This window comes from Dreissena polymorpha, chromosome 2 (genome assembly GCF_020536995.1).
Source record: "Dreissena polymorpha isolate Duluth1 chromosome 2, UMN_Dpol_1.0, whole genome shotgun sequence".
Taxonomy (NCBI): Eukaryota; Metazoa; Mollusca; class Bivalvia; order Myida; family Dreissenidae; genus Dreissena; species Dreissena polymorpha.
The window spans coordinates 117,343,019-117,359,699 of NC_068356.1; the positions used below are offsets into that span (position 1 = coordinate 117,343,019).

Consider the following 16,681-nt stretch of genomic DNA (forward strand, 5'->3'; position numbering starts at 1 on the left):
TGCCGATTTTCCGTGTGACCTTGACCTAGGAGATATAAACGTAATTCATTCGCACGAACACCGTCCAATGATGGTGAACTAATGTGCTAAATGATTTAAAAATCTCACAATGAACGATATAGTGTGGCGATAAAATATCTAGAGGAACATCTCGTCAAGCAAAACTAAAGCACTGTGTACAGTACACTCCACGCGTTTTCCCCAAAAAACGCGCTCCCTCTGCGTTTTTTCTGCTAGCGAGTGTTCACGCGGCGTTGGAAAAGCAAGGTGATCTCGATAAAACGCTCGGCGTAACGCCGCGTTCGCTAATTCCCGCGGCATGTATTACTTTAGCCTAGTCGGTAAATGCAGACAATTTTCGTTCTTATCAGTGACCGCCGCGCAACGCCGCGTTAGCAGTGAGCTACTGGGCATGCCAAAAAATAAAAACATTGTTATAATAAATTGTTTAAATACTGTAGTACATGTATAAAAAAGAAAATTGTTTAAAAATTAAAATATGTTTTGATTCACAGGTACGTCTACAATATGAATTAATACACCAGGTGATCGTTTAAAGTTTATAAGGATAAATGTTCCATAAAATTTCCAAATGAGAATAATAATAAGTAATCCGAAACACACTACGATTTTAAATGTTAACACGACGTTTACAAACGCTTCCAATATACAGTCATCATGTATATTTCCCGACAAAAGCGCGTGAAAATTATGCTGCAATGTACACGGTCACGGTATACTCCTGCAAAGTGTGCACTTTAAGGGGAGAAACCAAAATAACTTTGTTACTTCTTACTTTGGTATCAACTTTGAATTAGATAGATTTTAATTTTTAATAAACAAGTTTCGTTTTAAAAGGTCTCAATTTTTGGATGTGAATAACAAATTATACTCCACCATTATACTTTTGGTGCATCATATATATTTATGAATACTTGGAAACGACAAAATTCTTAAAATATAGTTTTACTGCACTTGTATAATCTATTTACATTTGACACATGATCTACTTCATAACCAGCATCGCAAACCAGTATTGTTCACAAAAACTTTGACCAGGATCAAATAAATACCTGCGGGTTCGTTTTTATGTAAGGTACCCATTTAAAGGGATCTTTTCACACTTTGGTAAATTGACAAAATTGAAAAAAGTTGTTTCAGATTCGCAAATTTTCGTTTTAGTTATGATATTTGTGAGGAAACAGTAATACTGAACATTTACCATGGTCTAATATAGCCATTATATGCATCTTTTGACGATTTTAAAACCTAAAAATTATAAAGCGTTGCAACGCGAAACGATTGAATAATTTGGAGAGTTCTGTTTTTGTCGTTAAATTTTGTGAAACTACGAAGATTGCTTATATAAGGTATAAAATACGTCATGCATGTGTACTTGGCGGAATAGCTCAGTAGGCTTAAGCGTTTTTACTTCAGGACTCTGGCAGGACTCTAGGGGTCACTAGTTCGAAACCTGGTCCGGGCAATGTTCTTTTCCTTTTTTTAATTTTATTCTTGATTTTTTACTGGAGCTTTTACGATCCAATGTTTACATTTATTGATATAAAGCATTTAATGAATAAGTTAAAAAATGCCAAAATCTGTGAAAAGGCCCCTTTAAGAACTAGCTCTTATGTTTAATTTGAGCGATCTAGTTCCCCATTTTTCAACTATTGACTGAATCATAAAATAATGGTATGTATTCACCATGAAATAAATATTGACAAAAGTGAATTGTGCAGAGACCAAAACTCAGAGTGAGCTGTTGTCATCATTTCAACGACAGTGAAATAAATAACAATGAAATGTTATTGATTAATTTTAATGGCAGAAAAAATCAGTTACAGGTATGGCTGAGAACACGTTGATGCATGCATTTCTTCACAGACACCATCATTATTACATCTATGTACATTAACATTTTAACTGCAAACTAGCAAAAGAAAAAACGCATTTTATATAGGAAAGCAATTGACAAAAGTACAAAAAACACCACCAGTTGTTACATATGAGTGAAATTTTAACATTTATTAGCAAGAGGATTGGTTGAATAAAAGTGAATGTTAAAGTTTACATACATGTTTCGATTGCTGCGTTAAATGTATCGCAATATCGTAATAAAAAAATGGCTGCTTTTCTTGAAAACAATAACATATTGTTTTTAAATGTACATGCTTTTATGTCACACTGAATTTTTACTACATAAAAGATTCTTTGATTTATAACAGATCTAACAAGTTTCGACTGTTGTAAAGGAGTCTAAACAAAAGCAATATTGTCGAACAGATGCAGCCCATCAATTGAAAGCAAAAATGGGACTTCAGTACAGGAGTTCCTAATGTTGATTTCTGTATAGGGAATTCATGTTGTGTCATTTTATTAACAATAAGAAGCCACTTAAAGCCATGCACCTTGAAATGAAATACATGTTAATCCATACATATAGATGCGATTTGAAAGTGTGCAAAATTGTCATTAAATCTATAGCCTAGTTAGCAAGTTTTTTTTTATTTTTAAACAGAAAGTAGAATTTCTATACGTATACGTCCATTTCGACAAACGCTATTATTTTTAAGTTTTAAAGTGCAAAAAAGATGGATTTCTACCTTTAAACCACCAGATATATTCTAATTGGCATAGATAAAATTAAATCTACAGCCTAGTTTGCAAGTTATATATTGTTTTTCAAACGGTACCGCTTTTAAAACCGAAAGTAGGATTTCTAGACGTAAACATCCATTTCAACAAAGGCGATTATTTTTAAGTGTTAAAGCGCAAAAATACGTATTCCTAACTTGCAACCACCAGATATATTCAGTCTAATTGGCATAGATAAAATATGTTTCTTATTTATACTTAAATTTACTATGCTTTGCATTTTATTTCAAGGTGTGTGGCTTTAAGTTGCTTTCCTATATTTTATAGTTCTTTGAAATGCATCTGAAAATATTGTTTTATCTTGACAACAATAATTGTTAACAACTGTTTTAATTTGTTTAACAATAAGTGCTGACTTCCTATTTTTCCTATCTGGTCCATTTACCATGAAACTCTTTATTATACAATCACCATCTTCTCTGTCCAATACAGAGACTAGACTTTTGGTATTAATAAAAAATGTGTATTTACATACACATTCTAAATTTTGATTCTACCAGTAATTAATATTACATCCTTAAATCTTAAAATTTTACTTATAATTTATTTTAAAAAATCTTCAAATACGATGAATTATTTAGTTACTTAATTTGGTTAAAATGTGAACCATTAATGAGATACCGGTAGATAATTTCTTAATGCCTACCAGTAATACACTTAATTAGCTAATGATCATAAATTCCTGATAGTTTTTTCCCATCGCTGGTTTTAATATGTTTACAGCATCATCAACCGACAGTAAACATATTTAAGAACAAAACAAAGTAAAGCCAAATGAATTTTTTTAGTTCATTGTAATTGTATGCAACAATTTATTTATGACAAGAACTGGTAACAGTCTATGATACACACTTTCCTCTTTTACTATGAACAACATAAAACATTTATCTAAAACATATAAATACTTCTCATTTGTATCAGATACGATACATTCTATCAAGACCAAAATTCGATAATAGCTCATTCACACATTTAATACATTTACTATTCAAATAACTTACATGCACAAAAACACTACAATAAAACAAGATAGAATTTAATAACTTTTTCTCTAAAACAAAGACTGCAAAAGATTTATATAAAGCACAAACGCTTCAGTTCCAATGTTTCAATCTGCCGGTAGCTGTTAATTTTTATGTACACCAGCCTTTGGCCTCTTAATCCCATTTTAAGATGAAGATAGTTGATATTGGACTTGTATTCTTTCTAGGCTGGCAAACTGATCTTCTTACCCTTCAGAACTGCAACACGAATCATGTAAATATATTTAGACTAGTTGGAATGAACGATCATTATAATCCAAAAGTGTGTAAGCACCTGTTTGATCTATTTATTTATATCATATCTACATAATTGAAAAGCCTTTCCTTACTAATAGGAAATATGCAACATTATTAAAATACATCAATTAGATGTATGTAAATTATCAAAAGTCCATCCATAAAAGAGAATTAATTTTTAAATTAACTAATAGATTATTATTCATGCTTCTACATGTCTTAATAGGGTGATAAGAGCTTGAAATTATTAAATAATAATATGATAAATGTAAGTCTACAATTTATGAGGTGAAATTCAAATTTGCTGAGACAAAGTATGTTTAGAATAGCACACATCAGGAAACACCAAACACTGTAACTATTTAATATCTTATTGTTTTTTTTTAATGAACTCTGTCAATATAGTATAACAATATATAAACTGTTCATGGATACAAAACATTTTGTTGTTACAAATCATTATCTATGACGGAATGTTTGTCCAGACTTCAATAATAGTATATTAAAATGTGAGGCAAAAACTTCTTAGCCTTCTTTACAACCCATTTAAGGGCCAGGTAAACTTTACAACACATTTAAGGGCCAGGTAAAAGAATAAAATTATACAATAAGGACCTCACAAGTTCAAAGCATTAAAACATGTTTATGTAGTGAAGAAAGATAACTTTTGAAAAACTTTCACAAAGGAAATTCCTGGTCCTTGTGAATAAATCTTCTTTAAGGGAATTAACTCAAACACTGAATAAATTTAAACAATATGATTTAATAACGCAAATTACAAATAACTTTACAACGTTCTATTGCGGAGTTCCGCCAGTTTCTATCTCCCCATTAAAAAAACATTTCAATTCTTATATACAATTTCCTATCTTGACATGTACTAACTAGTTTTATTCTGTGAATAACAATTGTATTAGACTTAGAAAGGCATGATCAAACAAATATGGCAAGGATTATAACAGCAGAATGATTATTACTAAAAATCTTACTAACTGTGAACAAGCATAATAAATATAAATCCTACAAACTGTGAAAAAGCATATATTTAAAGTAAATTGCTGAATGCCAGTGTTAAAACTGGAATTGTATAATCTTGATGTTTGTTTCTTAGGATTTAAATGAATCACAAATCTTAACAAAATTAAGAGAGTAAAAATCTGTCCTTGCGATAAAACACACAAATTATATTTATAGAAAATAAACTTAACATTATCTAGGTATTCCATGATCTATCAGGGATTTCAATAGATTTTGAAAACCTGGAGTCAAATGACCCTGCTTGAAATTAACAGGGGTCAAATGACATTTGCAGGGATGGAAATACTTATTTCCAGAGTTTGTTCTTTCTGCATATTTGTAACATGCTATGCTTTGATTTTTAGTATTAAATTGAGAAAAATACTATGAAAAGTCTTAAAGATTTTGCATAAAATGAACTATATTTGAGAGTTAGCTTATTGGTCACATTTGTATCACAATGATGCTGGTAAGATCATCTGGAGATGTGAAATGTTAGCAATTTAAAAAAAATATTGCACCAAAAAGGAGGTTTCTGGTTTAATTAAAGTCCCTGATCATTACAAAGTGAAAACACTCAGTTAACTTTTGTACTGCATACTGGTATATTGATACATTGTAGAATTTCAAACTCACCATTCATACGTAATGAATTAAGATAACGTTATTAAAATCAAGGTGCTTTGTCTATCAAACCCAGATTCATGTTGAGTTCAGTAACTAAGTCAAAAACAGAAGATTATGATAGAAAGAGAGGTGATTACATATATACAAACGTATAAAATGGTAATTAACATATGATTCAATAAACAAGATATGTTTTTGTCAGATACACAATGACGCTTTGAGATAAAATTTCAATATATCATTTGGCAGGTTTAGAAATGATCTCCCTTTTAAAGCTTATTACTTCCTTTGGATTGTATTTTTTTACCTTCAAGTTGAAGGATGACCTTTACCTTTTACCACTCAAAATGTGCAGCTTTATGAGATACACATGCATGCCAAATATCAAGTTGCTATCTTCAAAAAAGCAAAAGTTATGGCCAATGTCAAAGTTTTCGGATGGACGGACGGACAGACTGACGGACAGTTCAACTGTTATATGCCACCCTACCGAAGGCATAAAAAATGTAAATAAAGACAGTTAAAAGATTACTAGCTTGAACAATGATTACAGAGATAGAGAATATTAAAAAGCACACAACAACAAGGGACAAAATTGTCACAAAACCAGGTTTTCATTGTGAAAAAAAAATCTGATAAAGGGAGAAAACTCAAACTGAACTTTTGAAATGAACAAACAAAATTAACCCCCTTTGTAAGTTTGTTTAAAAAAAATAAATCTATTTTTAGTCGTGGCGACCTTGACATTGGAGATATTGACGTGATTCTTTCGTGCGACACACCGTACCATGATGGTGAACAAATGTGCCAAATGATTTTAAAATCTCACAATGAATGACATAGTTATGGCCAGGACAAGCTCATTTATGGCCATTTTTGACCTTTGAACTCAAAGTGTGACCTTGACCTTGGAGATATCGACGTAATTATTTCGCGCGACACACCGTCCAATGATGGTGAACAAATGTGCCAAATGATTTTAAAATCTGACAATGAACGACATAGTTATGGCCCGGACAAGCTTGTTCCGCCAGCCAGCCCGCCCGCATTCGCCAATCTAATAACCAGTTTTTTCCTTCGGAAAACCTGGTTAATAAAAACACAAGAAGCACAACTAAAACTAGTTTCTGTGTAGATTTGGTCTTACATATAATTATGGGGGTAGTCTTATTGATCTGCCTCTAAGAACTGCAAGTAAGAGATGAGAAAAGATATTTCAACATGCTGTATTAGCAAACAAAAATTAATGCAAAACACAAACAAAATAAAAAGACTGCAGTGTACTTAATTGATAAATTAGTCTCTTAACTCACAACAGAAGGTATACCTTTAGTAATGTAGAGGTAGAAGAAATCGCAATAGAGTATTGTCTGGACACATCCGGCAACAACAGCGATCAGGTCGAAAAATCCCTCAAAGTAGTATCTGTAAATCCAGTTTAGGAGATAGAGTGCTCGGTAGGAGCCCAGGGCAAACAGGTAATGGCTGGTGATGCTTTCTGCCTCTCCAGTCTTGCTCACCATGAACAGTTGGGGAAGGATGGCAACCGACTCCAGGTAAATGGAGAAAGTCCACAGAATCTGAAAAAATGTTCTCATAAATGCCAGGTATAAATATGAGAGGTTGCCCTGTTTGCACGAAGCGAGTAATTAAGGTCTGGGCATGTGAATGTTCAAAATTTTGAAGCCAGACCAGTCAATTAGCTTTAGCTAAATAAACCCAAAACATTCTTCCAGCAGTCAATTGATTTATTAAAAACAAGACTATTGCCAAGCAATAAAAGTCCCCTACAGGCTCCACCATTGTCAGAAATTCCACAATTGTCAGAATATTTTTTTTATTTGTTGCCATAGCAACCAGAATTTTTGATGTAGGAACAAAATGAAATGATGTGAATAATGTTCATATTGCCATCTATCCATGTTCCAAGTTAAATGAAAAAATATTAAGAACTTTTAAAGTTATCGCAGGATCCAGAAAAACACCATTTTCAGCAGTATTTCTAGTCTATTTGTTGCCATAGCAACCATAATTTTAGACGTAGGAACAAAATGAAATGACGTGCATAATGTCCATATTGCCATCTATCAATTTTCCAAGTTTCATGAAAAAAATATGACGAACTTTTAAAGTAAATTATCGCAGGATCCAGAAAACCACCATTTTCAGCATTATTTGTAGTCTATTTGTTGCCAAAGCAACCAGAATTTTTGACGTAGGAACAAAATTAAATGACGTGCATAATGTCCATATTTTCATCTATCCATGTTTTAAGTTCCATGAAAAAAATATTAAGAACTTTTAAAGTTATCGCAGGATCCACAAAAAAACACCATTTTCAGCAGTATTTCTAGTCTATTTGTTGCCATAGCAACCAGAAATTTTTGCGTAGGAACAAAATGAAATGATGTGCATAATGTCCATATTGCCATCTATCCATGTTTCAAGTTTCATGAAAAAAATATTCAGAACTTTTAAAGTTATCGCGGGATCCAGAAAAAAACACCATTTTCAGCAGTATTTCTAGTCTATTTGTTGCCATAGCAACCACAATTTATGACGTAGGAACAAAATTAAATGACGTGCATAATGTCCATATTGCCATCTATCCATATTCCAAGTTTCATGAAAAAATATTAAGAATTTTTAGAGTTATCGCAGGATCCAGAAAAAACCACCACTTTCAGCAGTATTTCTAGTCTATTTGTTGCCATAGCAACCACAATTTTTGACGTAGGAACAAAATTAAATGACGTGCATAATGTCCATATTGCCATCTACCCATATTCCAAGTTTCATGAAAAAAGATTAAGAACTTTTAGAGTTATCGCAGGATCCAGAAAAAAACACCATTTTCAGCAGTATTTCTAGTCTATTTGTTGCCATAGCATAGTTTTTTCCAATACAAAAACACTTAACTTTCAGACAGGCTCTTCTTGGGTAAAAAGATAAATGACTTACTCAGATAAAAAGTTAATGACAGCCCATGGTAATTGTTCTAGAATTTGCTGCCCTGTGTTGATATTGCTTTGATACTATTAAAAAGCTTGATGATTCAAGGCAACAACTTCTTCTCCAAGTTGCTCACTCATGAGGCCCCTGGGCCGAGTTTTCTTTAGGATTTTTTTGCCGTTTTGATTTCACTTTGACCTCATCAGGGGTGAAGATTTAGCAACCACACATTTTAATAAACCATGCATCTTAATTTAACCTCCACCAGTAATTCTATTGTAAAATTAACAAGACTATTTCCAAGCTATATTTGTCCCCTACTGGCTCCACAATTGTCAGAATTTTTATATTTTTTTATATTTGTTGCTATAGCAACCAGAATTTTTGACGTAGGAAGAAATGAAATGACGTGCATAATGTCCATATTGCCATCTATCCATGTTTCAAGTTTCATGAAAAATATGAAGAACTTTTAAAAGTATCGCAGGATCCAGAAAAATGTGCATGATCCACTATTTTCAGCAGTATTTCTAGTCATTTGTTGCCATAGCAACCATAATTCTTGACGTAGGAACAAAATGAAATGACGTGCATAATCTCAGGATCCAGAAAAGTATGACAGACTGCAGACACACAGAGCGCAAACCACAAGTCCCCTCTGGTGAAACTGGTAGAGGACAAAAAAAAGAACACATGGGCATTGGCTACAGTCTCTTTATCCTTACCAATATGGAATCCGCCTAGCAACCGGGAGGTCACGGGTTCAATCCCCACTGTGGGAGCGTTCTTCAGATCTCCCCCAAAGACACCAAGTACTGGTTCTAGGCACAGGAATTAGACTCGAGAGCATTTCAATAAGCCTAGGGCTTTCGATGCAATCAAGCTAAAGTAAATAGGTTGAATCTAATCCTTACCTCAAGCAGTGAAAACTCGTGGTTGACCAGGAAAGCAAGGCCCCCAACAGGCACAATCAGGAACTCCACTCTAAATGTGTCATGGTTGGAGTCGTAGGTTGGCTTGAAATGTTGGTAAATAAAGTACACAGTCACGTACGATGTTCCAATGAAAAAGACCTTCATTGACGTGTTGTAGATGGAAACAAATGATGTGAATAAGTCCAGGTATCTTGTTGTAAAAACAATGGCAAAAAGTATTTGACTTTTGCCAGAAATACCTGCAATAAAACATGGATAAAGTTAAAATACTTATCTTTAAACAATAAAAATATCAGATTTATAAAAAATTGCAAGGAAAGCATATGCAGATTTATATTTATATAAAATACATATGACTTGAACAATAAAAAATCAATGGGGCACTTGTCCCCAAACAATAGTTGCATTCCTATTTTGTACAATATTGAGATAACAGGGGCTCTTCTCTTCTCATTAGAAAAAGATAAAAACCCATTGATTTTAAGAAGAACATCCCTAAGTAGGGGATTCGTGTATGAAAAACTGGTGTTAGTTATAATTTATGCAAAAAGTGCATTATTTTAAATAAACTTATATCAGCCTCTGTTATATAACAAAAAATCGCCTTATGTAAGTATTTGAAGTCAATCTGAAATAACATGTCTACAATTTGTGTTAGCTGGCGCAATAATTAAACTCTCAGCTTTATAACCCAAAGGGTTGCCGAGAATTGCAAGGCCCTGCCTATTGTCTTAAGGTACATTATTTGATCACCACTGCAAAGGCTATTGAACACTGATACCGCAAAAACTTATCATCATGTACCTGTATAAAGCACAAACTCATGCAAAAGGTACCATAAAAGCAAGAAAGCATTGCTTTTAATTTACTTTGTTATTCTTTCGTACGCTCTATCCACCATATTGGAACACTGTCCCACTGTTTCTGACTTAGTGTCACTATCGTTTAATACGACAATATTTTGCACATTGTTATTTCTGATGAAGCCTAAGTCAATAACACTTTTTTGAATATTTACACTGTTCCAAATTTCAACATGTAAATAACAACAAGAATGGTGTGTTGAAACATTGTTGAGTTTTTTTATGGGTGCATGCAAAGGATAACGTTGGCAGGTTGCCATTTAGGTAAATTTAATGTGCTTTTGAAGTTAAATCATTGCTTTCCTTATTTGGTCACGAACAACGTCTGTTTAGTGATGTGCACTGATCAGCTGCGGAGAACTGCGGTTGTGTTTATGAAGGGATGCACTGGGAGTCAGTTTATATGGACTTATATGTTTCGCTGCTGATCGCCTTGTCGCAACTTGCGACAAATTTTCAGAAGTTCAAAGTGGCGCATTTCATTACTTACACAATAATTGTAGCCTGTGCTTACAATTATATCATGAAATATGGCCTGGTACATTAATGGAGCATAGTTAGTCCTCAGAGTGCGTACAGACAAGCCATAAGGTTATTGATTGTTATCAGAACGCTATAATTGCCTCTTTGTTCCAGTTTAGAGTGACATCCTGTGAAAGATTATCTATAACGTAAAATCATATTTCATGCTCGGTTTGACACAAACAAAATCAGAATTTTTTTATCCTCTAAAATCTTTGAGGATGAATTTTGTGCAATATAGTGACTTTTAATTGAAATAACTATGAAAATTAAACAAGAGCACCGCCTTGCGGGTGCAGACTGCAAATCTATTTTCTTTTTAAAGGTGAAGGGACTCTCAATTTCAATCGCAAAGGAGGGAGGGGTGGAGTGAAGAGGGGTGTAGTGTGGGGGTGTGGACATTTTATTACATTATCTTCCAAAAATGCGAAAAAAAAATGCAAAAAAACAACAAAATTCGGGGGTGGGGGGGGGGGGGAGTGGGCGACGGGAGGGGATTCTTGGGTGCGATGGTTGGACGGTATTTCAAAAATAAAATAATAAAAATAAATATTTGTGTTTTTTAACCGTCCAAAAAAACGGACGCGGGCGCCAAGGTGATGACAATAGCTCTTTTTTTTTTTCAAAAAATACATGAGCTAAAAAAGTAGCAAATTTTTTTAATGTGGAATTGCGGTTTCCTTAAAATTTCAAAACAAGGTTAATCTAAACTATTGAAAAACGTAACGTTGTGTGGGTCTGATTTCTGAATTTCTGAACACTGTCCTCAATCATGATGAAAATTAACATAAATAAGGGCAGTCAGTTGTTATTCCAACAAATACAGTTCTTGTTTGCATATAGGATTAGCGCTCTGCAGATTTTTATTTGTTCATATTGTCATATTTTTTTCGCGACCCAATGAAATGGTAATCAATGCTGACATTTGTCAATGAGTTGAAATAAAGTGTTATAAAATAGTATGGTATGTGGTTTTATGTTTGAATAAATAAATCTGAATTATTTATGAAGTCTACTGTTATAGTAATGTTAACATTATTTGATTATTTTGGTCAGCTGTGTGGTTTATCATATGGAACAAAGATATTTATGTAAAAATAAAGAGTATTACGACTTCTGAAGCTACTTCTTGTTATTTATGTAATTAAAGGAAATTGTAGTAATATAAGTAAAAATATAGTGAAGTAAATGACATTAATTTAGTAAGGTTTATGTGATGATTATCATAAATAATAAAGTCAGATTAACCGACTGTTTTAAAATCGTGAAAAAGTGGTGACAAAGTTTTTAGGCCATAAAACCCCTGGGACTACAATTTATGTATGCATTCAACCAGTCCACTGCTTGGCGACATGAAATGAAGATCAAGTGTACAGGATATAAAATTATATTACTATTTTACGAAACCAATGACTTTGTTTTGGAAGATAAATTATGTTATCATATGGTGTAGTGATGGTTTACTAACGACTCGCCCCCTTAACGACTCGCCCCACTTTTTATAACGACTCGCCCCACTTTTAAACGACTCGCCCCACATGTATAACGACTCGCCCCACATAGTTTAATTTCGACTTTATTGTGTTTAAGTCGGTAAAAACTGGTGGGGTATTGAAAAAATATCTTAAGATTTGGCAAATTAGAAGTTTGATGAAATTTGTTAAAATGCTTTACTTTAACTTTCACCTTTTTTAGGAACTTTCAACAGAAACTGGAATACTGTATCGCATCTTGCATGATATGTTCAAGATTTCTACACCTGGAATTTTATCAACTCTTGCAATTAATATTATGCGTTACCACAGTAACATAACTATGTTTTTGCGTATATAATATATAACGACTCGCCCCCATCATTTTTATTGTTACATTTTTAGCATCTATGTTAAATGTAAACAGTACAGATGAATAGAAAGAGAAATATACAAGAAAAACTTTTTTGTGTTGATGGTTTATTAGATACTTATATACAATTATATTCAACAACAACAACTTATAAAAATAGAAAGTTACGCAGTGTGTATAATAATATCAATACATTGAATTAATAAGAAAAGTTTACAAAAGACAGTAATACATCAGTAATCAATATAATTATATCTTAATATTATCAACATTGAATTTATGAAAATGATTTTATTCAAACGTTTTATTCATAACAAATTTAAACACTATTTACACAAACAACAACAGCAACAACAACTTTTTACACAGGTCCGTACATGGCTGAACACAAGTCCAGCGGCTGACTAGTTGAGATGGAACGCTCGTTGTATCTTTTCCACACTCCCCAGAGCTTCCCCTTAATTTATCTTCGATTGTACGTTTTAGAAGTACTTACCAGTGTTACCACATTTTATGTGATGCCACCGTGAACAGTTGTCACATGTCACCGCTCTGGAGTTTTGGTACACCCGTCGTAGACAAAACAAACAAGGAGGCGCAGGCATGGTGTTAGTGGAATTATCAATTTTAAATAGTGGTATACTATAATCATGTGTACATTTTTAAATACTAAACTCCGCAGTGGCACGTATTACTCAATTAAAGTTATAACCATTACAGTAATTAAACAAATCGTGGTATTAATTGATTTATCACAAATGGTTTCTTGTTTATTTGAAATCATTGCAAATTTTCCGCGATAATTGTTCACACCTACAAATTAAAAGAACCGCCATTTAATTAGCATTTAATGTTTATTTGAAACCATTGAAAACTTTCCGCGCTAATTGTTCTCACCAAAATTTAAAAGAAACGCCATTTGATAAGCATTTTAAAGTAAAGTTTGTGTGAAAAACACAAAAGGACTGATGCGCATTTTATAATATGAAAAAAGATTTTTAAATCCTGCGTTGTGTATTCAGATCAACAGGTAATAAATAGGTAGATTTAAGATTATAATGGTAATTTTAAAATTATAAATAAAAAATTATCTTACAGATGAATTGTGTCCGTAAAATTTCTGCAAAAAATAAATTTCGGCAAAGACCTTTTTTCATTTTTCTTACCTTTCAATACCCGTATATATGAAAATATCTTTACCACGAAGCAAGGTATTCACGCTTTCGCGATTATGACACGTGTATTGTTGATTGTCATCACCCGCCCGCGGTAATGTACCTGTCAATTATATTGTTAATTCATCGGTCTCCTTTATAACGATAATCCCTAAATTCTTGAGTAATTTAACCTGGGAATCTTTAATTGTCGATATGATCTTAGCCTTTGCTTCTTTTTATACATATAAAGGAAAGTATGACATGAGGCAAATGTGCCGATATCCAATAGTCTTGCTTTATGATAATATTGTCACTGAACAAAGATGTAAAAAAAAGCATCATAAAATAAAAATTATTACTTTTCAGAATATGCCTGCAATAGACGTATATAAGGTCAGGTATAAGGCAAAAAAACGCTGAACGATGGTTATCAAACAATGCCGAACCTTAAATTCATATTATGAATTGATTTCATTTATATTACCATATATAATATAACATTTTATTTTAATAGGGCGAGTCGTTATATATGTGGGGCGAGTCGTTATGCATGTGGGGCGAGTCGTTATAAAAAGTGGGGCGAGTCGTTATGGGGTGAGTCGTTAAGGGGGAGAGTCGTTACATTACCGTAGTGATTTATCTTTCAGAATTTAACTTGTGACAATGTAAGTAACATTAATGCATATGTGAATGAATTGCATTTTATTAAAATATGAGCCTAAATATGAAGAATAAGTTAATCTTGAAATAGGTTTGTTAATATACCGTTAATTTATCAGACTAACGAATTATCAAATATGCATTTGCAGTGGGTGGGGTATAAAACACCGGTGTAAACAAAACGAAGTTAGCTGGTTTAATCGAAAAGCATGTCAAACATGCAAAACAAAGTCCTTACCTGCAACTGATCTTGATTTCCACATTTTCATAAGAAGGATGATAATGGCCAATAAATGGCTCATATCTCCAACAAGTCTGAAAATGTTCATTTTTGCAGGCTATGACACCTTTCCACGTTCAGTCGGAACTACTGCAGACGTGGCCTCATGTATTATGGGTAATAGGAAAGGCTACGTACACAAGGGATACACTCCACTATTTAGCCTTTCTGGTGATAGTAACAATCTTTCTTGTTCTCCTTTATTATGTTACATACATGTTATCTGTAAGTCAGAATTGATATTTAGTTGAATCTGTGTTGTATGAGAATAGTGGTTCATTGTAAATAAAGTACATATACTATTGTTATTTTTCATTTTGCATAATTTGTATTTTATGCCCGCATGGGTCACGACTTACAAATACATGTTCATATTTTTAAGCAAAAGTACACGACGCCAGAAAGATTTTATTATCGTGATCCAATCTAATCGATTATTTTCAGAGACGAAAACCAGTGTTTTTCATCATCATCATCTTCATCTTGATATATTTAAATTAAAAAGGTATAATTATACGGCTGAACAATATGTAACGTCTCTGTGGTGTTATAATAGAGGTTGAGAAACTTTCCCGGCATAGCTGTTTAACCCAGCTTTTCAACTTAAATGACCGTTTACACAACGCTAGCAGACCTGAACGAATACACTTCATTTATTTCATTGGTTGATTTGAACATAATCCCCCCAGATCATTGGAAACATAACCGCGTCTTTGTAGTATAGGATGTAACACTGTTCAGTGTAAGGGGATGCAGACTACTCTCGGCATTTTCATACGAAATGGAGAAACACATTTCGGCCCAGTTACAATTACGCATTGCCAGTAAACTCCACCCTCAAGACTTTCATGGTAAGTGCTGGGGCAGTAAATCGTCAGGGAAGACGGAGTGTACTATCAATAAACGCTTTATGTCAAAGACCTATATGTATTTTATAGATCTTTGTTTATGTTGAAAACACAATATTGCTTTCAAGTTATCGAAGAAAACGGATTTTAAGGAAATAAATCAATGAAAAGTAAATGCCGTTTGTCATGTATTGTGAGACCGAAATAGTAAATGCCGTTTGTCATGTATTGTGAGACCGAAATAGAATAGTGTCCATGATAGAAGGGAACTCGTTTAAATATCTAGCCACACATGTATGACGTATGCAAGCCAGAATAGGCTACCGACACGTGTTGCCAGTTTGCTACAAATAAAACAGTGTGCCTTCAATTTTCTATCGGAGAGAATCGTGGTTTGATGCTCCATTAACAAGACGCAATGAGATTATTTAAAAACCGCTTCATGCGAAAATGGGTCTTATTCAATATGCTGCAAGCATAGCTCCGGCCCAGCCTGCTCGTCCGCACAGTCTTGTCGGCATAAGAATACAAAATGGAGTTACCACGAAATCCTATATGCTTTCTATAGCGGAAAGCCACTTACCAGACTGCAAAAGTGCGCAGACTGGACTTGAGCTACGCTTGCCGCACATGACATATTACCAATTTTCGCATGACGCGGATGCAACAGTGTTATTTGCATATTTCGAAACAAACTGCGTCTAAATCAAATATCAACATACCATATGTTTCGATGACGAAGAGATAAATTCATTTAAAACCAAGTAAGGAAAACAACAGATGATTTGATCTCTTGTAGTAAAATATTTATTTACGAACACTAATATGTTGTTTTATATACTTACACTTCATAACAAACATGTCATGCGATGGATATGCGACACTTAAATGAAAAACAATCACAACACTACACCACTTGATTTGAATTCAATAACTTAGAAACGTCAATTGTCTAACTTGATGTCAAAGCCATAATATACGCCGAATATCTTTAAAACAAGAGATATTCCTTGTTAATTAATAGCAGTCGGTAAGCC

At 33.3% G+C, this 16,681-nt stretch overlaps 1 protein-coding gene across 2 annotated transcripts; it reads right to left on the reverse strand.

The window, feature by feature from the left end:
* Nucleotides 1-1,808: 1,808 nt before the first annotated feature.
* LOC127868666 (ER lumen protein-retaining receptor 2) lies at nucleotides 1,809-14,924 on the reverse strand. Of its 2 annotated transcripts, XM_052410605.1 has the most exons (5): nucleotides 14,755-14,924; nucleotides 9,449-9,708; nucleotides 6,910-7,162; nucleotides 6,730-6,770; nucleotides 1,809-3,899 (listed from the first exon to the last, which is right to left on the reverse strand). In XM_052410605.1, the coding sequence occupies exons 1-4, from the start codon at nucleotides 14,843-14,845 to the stop codon at nucleotides 6,736-6,738; spliced, it is 639 nt and encodes a 212-aa protein (XP_052266565.1). In that variant the 5' UTR covers nucleotides 14,846-14,924; the 3' UTR covers nucleotides 1,809-3,899; nucleotides 6,730-6,735. The 2 variants fall into 2 exon arrangements, with proteins under 2 accessions (XP_052266565.1, XP_052266564.1); XM_052410604.1 differs by lacking the exon at nucleotides 6,730-6,770.
* Nucleotides 14,925-16,681: the final 1,757 nt, after the last annotated feature.

Bases quoted from the DNA above. Each gene is read 5' to 3' on its own strand.
- LOC127868666 (XM_052410604.1), bottom strand. From the start codon at position 14,845: ATGAACATTTTCAGACTTGTTGGAGATATGAGCCATTTATTGGCCATT. The intron at 7,163-9,448 runs GTAAGGATTAGA...ACATTTTTTCAG, and splicing joins ACGAGTTTTCACTGCTTGAG to ATTCTGTGGACTTTCTCCAT. The intron at 3,900-6,909 runs GTATACCTTCTG...TTCGTGTTGCAG, and splicing joins CTACCTCTACATTACTAAAG to TTCTGAAGGGTAAGAAGATC.